This window comes from Cottoperca gobio, chromosome 10, assembly GCF_900634415.1.
Source record: "Cottoperca gobio chromosome 10, fCotGob3.1, whole genome shotgun sequence".
NCBI lineage: Eukaryota > Metazoa > Chordata > Actinopteri > Perciformes > Bovichtidae > Cottoperca > Cottoperca gobio.
In genome coordinates, this window is record NC_041364.1 from 7,272,732 (window position 1) to 7,279,275 (window position 6,544).

Here is a 6,544-nt window from a genome sequence, read left to right on the forward strand (position 1 = left end):
AATAAAACTGAACATTGTTTAAAAATGTTTTTGTGACCTGTCATTTCCAACACATGTAGTCATTTCCATCACACAATGTTATCCCCATCACAACACATTTAAACTAAAAATGCATACAAATTGACATAATCACATTAAAAATGTTTTGTAGTTTGGAAAATTGTGCAGTTATAAGTACCATTAATTAATATATTTTGAAAACACAAGGTATATTAAATATTATTTATTTTAAAACAACTTTTTGTGGTGTGATGGAAATGATGATTTCCTCTGACTGTTTTAATAAAATCACAAAAATTGTATATTATTTTATAGAAATTCAGCATAGCCACTATCAGGAAGTGTTAATACACAGGATGTAGAAATATAAACATATTGAAATATTTCTTTAAATACATTTAAACATTTTGCATAACCCCCCCAGGACTACAGAATGATATTTTGCCTGCGTTTCACAGATGTGTCGTTCCAGTGCAGCTTGTAAAGCCCCGTGAAGTCGCTGCTTGTGGGAGTGACAGTCAGTAGAGTGGTGCCTGAGGGGTTGACTGACACAACCATTTTGGTATGTGGAGTCTGAACACCCATTTCTTTGTACTGGGGTAGGATCTGTGTGACGTTACACTCGGGGTCACAGATCTTCCAGCCAGGAGCCGCGGCGACGTAAAACCCTCGGGGACCACCGATCTCTTGTTTGTTCATCACAGCGATAGCCAGTCGGTTCTTAGACAGACGCCTCTCCCACACCTCAAAACTGTCCACCTGTGTAGTACAAGTGGTTTAAAAATGGATGCTATTCCATACTATAAATGCTGACAGCTGTTATTCCAGGAGGGGATTGTGCTCGCCGTCACCTCTCACCCACCTTGGCAGTGCGGTATCCTTGCTTGCCCAGTGCGTCCTGGCTGATGGCTATGATGTGTCTGTTCTGCAGCAGCTCCTTGGAGCGAGGACAGATGTCCCTCAGATCATTAGACACGAGCAGAGGGGCTGCCATGATGGCCCATAATGCCATCTGAGACTCCTGCTGGTCATGACTGAGGCCAAAGTTCCCAATCACGAGCTAGAGAAATGGACCAATGTTAAAATAACAGGGCAATTGAGGCTTACTGACAGTATGCAGTACAACAACCTACTATTGACAAATGTGCTCTATTTCTTTTTATACATGGCTGTTTTTAAACTATGATTAATTCAGTTACTAATCCAACAACTTCAACTGTACTGAAACTCCTGTTTCATAACTCATATTTAAATCTATATAAATGAAAAAGGATGTACAAATAAGAGCCTCAACTACGGCAGTGAATTTTAAAAGGTATGGTGCGACATTTTGGGAAATATATCGGTAAATCTTTTGGAATTAGGCTGTGTTCGCCAGCTGTTGCAGAGTTATAAGTTAATTAAGTTAAGTTAAGTAACTATTTGTTAAAAGAGACAAGTGGACATCTAGTTTTTGAAACAAATCTGTGATCTGTCTTCAAAATGTAGGAAGTGATTCAATGAGGTTTTTGAAATAATAAAACCACTTTGTACTTGAAGGCCATTGGCTGTATGTTTAGTTTGAGGTCAAACAGAGAGTAAAAGAGCCCGAGTAGAGCGGAGTACCATATCGGGGTCGTTCCAGCCCCCGGGGCCAGCCGAGGGGGCAATAATGTCTTGATGAGAAGCAGTCCAGTCCAAGATGGACTTGACAGAGCTCCATGAGTCGTACACATCAGCGAAGTTGCGCCAGTGGTTACACGTCTCACGGATGGCTGTGTAGTTGGGCTAAAGGCACAGAGAGGCTCATTAATGTCGTATAATACGTGATGTATGGTGTCATCAAGCAGTTTATAATCATTTACTATTTGTTTTTACTGTTGTGTGGGTAGAGTGTTAAAACAAAACCAGATCGATAATGTTTGTTTGTCGAAAATGTCAGAAAATGGTGAAAAATGTCAGTTATAATTTCCCATCTCTAGGAACTGACAAAAATAACACATTGGGGAAGCTGGAACCAGAGCTTGGTAATAATTCTTTGCTTTAAAAAAAAGAAGACTAAAACAATGAATCGACTTATTGTTGCAGCTCAAAATTGAAAGTGAGGTAAAGACAAAACAACTCTCACCTTTTGGAAAGGCCACTCATACAAAGGCCACTCACAGGAGTACAGGATACTTCTTCCGGTTTTGTTCAGTGCTTTTGACATGTTCACGTAGCCTAAATCAGAACAAATAAAGTGCTACAATAAAGCCCATAACAATGTGTCTGTTGAGTCCATGGTCTAACTTTTCATTATCGATTAAACTGTTGATTATTTTCTCAGGTAATTGTTTGGTCAATAAAATACCAGAAAATAGTGAAAATGCTGTTTAATATGATATAAAACGAAAGGAAAACTCCATATTTGAGGGGCTTAAAACAGCCTTTTCTGCCATTTTTGCATGTCCAGCATTGCCAATGCTCAAATAATTATACAGTAGACTTCAGAATTAAAAGCTTACCTTCTCCCAGCAAAGTCCAGTCCATGTTGCAGCCATCAAATTTGAGAAGATCCACATCCCAGTCAGCAAAAGTCTGAGCATCTGTCTCATAGTAACCTAGACTGCCAGGGTATCCAGCACAGGTATTCTTCCCCACATCTGCATAGATACCCAGCTTCAGTCCCTTAGAATGGACCTTAAAACAGGACAAATACACTTAAATTAATTGATTTTATTTGCATGTGCAAATTTGTTCTTGGCAGGTTATTTACCAGTAGGTGGCGATGTTGCACAGCTAAAAACTGGATGCCTTTGTGACAGGACACAGCGCTGCCTAATGGTGGGCCCAAATATATCTATTTCCTGGTGAACATCAATTTTTAGGTGCCTTTGTAGGAATCCACCTGTCATAGTGGCCTCCAAATCAAGAGAATCGGGACTATAGAAAAGAAGGTGAGCGACGGTATACTCCTACATAAAACAATATATGCCTACGTTATTTCCCCTGGCTCTCCAGGTGCTGAATTTCTACCAGTATGAAATCTGAGACCTGGGTTCCACATCTGGTCCTTTTCCCTTTCATTATGTAAATAACTGCAGGTCGGCTCATATGGATATTTAATGAATATGTAATCTGACTGTGTAATCACTTTTACTTCTCGAGTTGTTTAAACAGAGGTTCCCAAACTTTTTATTTGTCAAAGATTCTTAGTCGCATTGCACCACATGTTCTTCAACACTTGGAATCACATCATTGGGAGTACGTGTGAAATGTGACATGCTTTACCGTTAAATAACTGTGTATACTATTCACAATGCTGCCCAAACCATGGAAACTAGAATAAAAACAGTCATATCCTAGTGCATACTCTCATTTGGCTTCTTCCAGCTGGTGAAATAACTGAAATTGAAGTATTTCTTTCCTTAAGTCTCCCTGAACCCCTCTGTCTTTGATGCCTATAGAGGAATTATGGCATTAATAGTATATTCACACCCAGTGCCTCTTTTATACCTACTACTCACATAGTCAGCCAGTTTCTTGATGCCCCCCGGGAATCTTTTGGGGTCTGCCTGCAGGCGGCCCTTGGCATCACGTCGGTGGGAGGGCCAGCAGTCATCGATGCAGACATACTCGTAACCGGCCTCTTTCCAGCCCTCCTTCACCATCACATCTGCCATCTGCATGTACAGACGCTCACTGCCAGGGCAACGAGAGGAGACAGGCGGGGTCGATAGTATCAGATCAGGTGCCAGTATTCAATGTCATGTGCAGGAGCAATATGGCAGACACAAATACATGCTATTCTCATCGAAACAAAACCCCGTTTTTCTATTGTTCTTTGTCGACTGATACAACAGAATCATAATTCAACCAACAGGCTCATATTAGCTGCTCTAAATGCTTTACTGGCCAGCTATTCCTGGGAGAAAATCAATGTTTTCTGTGCACAGGAAGTGAAGTTTGCTAGTAATCAGCTTAGAGATCACACAAATAAAAGATCTTCTGAAGGGCTATGCATCAAACACAAAGGAGTAAAAATGCTGCTTTCTTGTCAATATAACAGCAAACTGAAAATCTATCTGGAAACATGTGATAGCCATTTTTGTATTTCTGATTGAATGGACTAAATTATTAATTAGTTACTCAAGAAAAAATAATTAGCAGATGAATCAATAATGAAAACAATCATTACTTACTTACTTGCCCTTATTATGACTTAATAATCATGAGAAAGATTGGACTGGTATAGTAACCTCAAGCAGTGTTTTACCCGAACCTTCACAATGAATTAGTCTTTTTGGATTATTGGTTGATTGTCAACATTTTTTAAGCAAAAATGCTAAATATTTGCAGCTCCTGGCTTCTTAAATTAGAGGATATGCTGCATTTGCTTGTCTTATATTATAGTAAATTGAATATCTTTGGTTTTGGCAGAAAGTCGAACAAAACTCAACTTTTGAGGACGTCACTCCGGGTTTTAAGAAATACTGATGGGCGGTTTTCACTGTGTTCTGAAATGATTCATTGATTAATTGACATTTTTGTTTCTCTTTTTATTCTTTTCTGTGTCTTTTCTCAACTGATCCTGTTTATCCCTGCACATTACCATATCACCTTACAGATTTATTGTTTAACTCCCCTGGAATGTGTGCAGACTTTTATATTTTTTGTTCACAAAGTGCTTTGCAAATTTAGTTTATTACATTTCACATGACATTGACGTCATTATCTCCCAGTGCTTCAAACCAATGAACAAATAAAGGCAAATTAAATGAGGCAGTGTCATTATATTCCTGTCTTATCAAATGTCCACTCCCGTTACAATCACTTGTCTCTGTTCTCATTTTCCTTCTGAGACAGTTTCTCAATTATTATTAAGTAAAGACCCTATAATTAGGGAAATAATGACCATGTTATGAGTTTGTGGTTATAATTCAGAGATAAACTATGACAACTTTATTTTCAGTTTCGTTTTAATTACATGTGTTTGTTTAGTTTATAGAGCAACACAACATATTATCACTTCCTGCACACGGACTGCGTTGGATCCCACTTCTCGTATAGAACAGTGACTACATTCAAGAGCTTTCACATATGTTGAATCACTTTTGTGTGGTTTTAGAAAAGGCATTTTCTAAATCAGATATTTAAAGATGGAGTTGAAGTATTTCACATATAAAACCATGTTAGTATGACTGGAGTAACGTTGATATGACTGCTTTCCTTGTGTTTTTAGCCCACAATCATGTCAGACTGTGCTGGATCAACGCTGCTCTGCTGTCTCTTACCTGATGCAGTTATTGGGGTCCTTGTCACAGTTGATATTACACATGAATCTCTCCCAGTGCAGCCAGCCCATTGTAGGTTTCAGCGCCAGACCATTGTCCAACGCTTCAGCAGCTGGGCTGATTAAAACAATGAGCGCGAGGAGGCACACGGCTCTGCACATTTTGACTTTTAAACTCGTCACTTTTCGTACATCAATGACTATAAGAGACGGTTTGTGCATGTAAAATCTATTTCCTCGTTTGAAGCGTGTTCAGCCCGCCCCCCTGGATGACTGACCAATAGAATCTAAATGCGTCTGTAACTGACCAATAGCGTTTCACTAGAAACTAGGAACGACAAAGGTAAGGTGAAAACATGAAGTCAGCTGACATGACACGGTAATAATCATGTCTTGTGATTTCCCGTAACACTAAAATATAAAAAAACAATAGGAAAAAATGACAAACAATATTCATAATGTTTTATTCATTGTTATTAATTAAAAAACAAATAACAATACAATAAACATATACATGTATACGCTATTTGTCCACTGGTCTGTGCTATTAATGCATTTTCTGCATGATTCCAATAATTTGTATAATTTTTATTTATATGAATTTGCGTATTCTCTGTTCAGATGCAGGAGAGATCCAAACTGAGGCAGCGACGAGCTCATCCTCCACTCGGATTGCGCAATCCCTCGCAAACTAGGTTGAGCGCATGCATTTGGCGCGTGCCTGTTGCAATCTCTCTGTATGTCGCCAATATAATGTTTACAGACACTTTTATTATGCGTCCTGACTTTCCATAGTCCAGTTAATGTATGTAATGTATGTGTGAAACATATTTAGTCTTGCTGATGTGACATAAAGCCCACAGCTTCGTGTTGCTGCTGTTTTTCTACGCAGAGACGCAAATATGTACCTTACCTGTGTGTGTATAAAGAATGCTGATATGAGATATGCAAAATAACCAGTAGTCAATGTTCATGCAGCCAAGAAAATGGTGAATAAGCTACTCAGTTGGGTTCATATATTTGAACTCTGAAAGAGTCAGTGCCATGAACCTCACCCGACGTCACTGGTACACTATCAACCAAAATAATGAAAGTTTTAAAGGAACATCTTTTGAGATATGCTTAGACTGTTGTCATCACAGTGGCTTGCCAGTTGACCAGCGGAGACTTAAAAAAGTTACTGCACTCAGCTAAGAAATAGTCCGTAAACATAACCCCCCTTAAAACCACTACTTGTTGTTTTTACACTTTACACTTGTACACCAAACAAACAAGACATAACAGGTATGTAGT

The 6,544-nt window shown here is 38.9% G+C and overlaps 1 protein-coding gene across 1 annotated transcript; it reads right to left on the bottom strand.

The window, feature by feature from the left end:
- Positions 1 to 296: 296 nt before the first annotated feature.
- On the bottom strand, positions 297 to 5,483 carry gla (galactosidase, alpha). Its single transcript, XM_029441654.1, has 7 exons — positions 5,253 to 5,483; positions 3,486 to 3,660; positions 2,484 to 2,658; positions 2,108 to 2,199; positions 1,606 to 1,767; positions 863 to 1,060; positions 297 to 759 (listed from the first exon to the last, which is right to left on the bottom strand). The coding sequence occupies exons 1-7, from the start codon at positions 5,471 to 5,473 to the stop codon at positions 427 to 429; spliced, it is 1,356 nt and encodes a 451-aa protein (XP_029297514.1). The 5' UTR covers positions 5,474 to 5,483; the 3' UTR covers positions 297 to 426.
- Between the last annotated feature and the right edge of the window lie 1,061 nt (positions 5,484 to 6,544).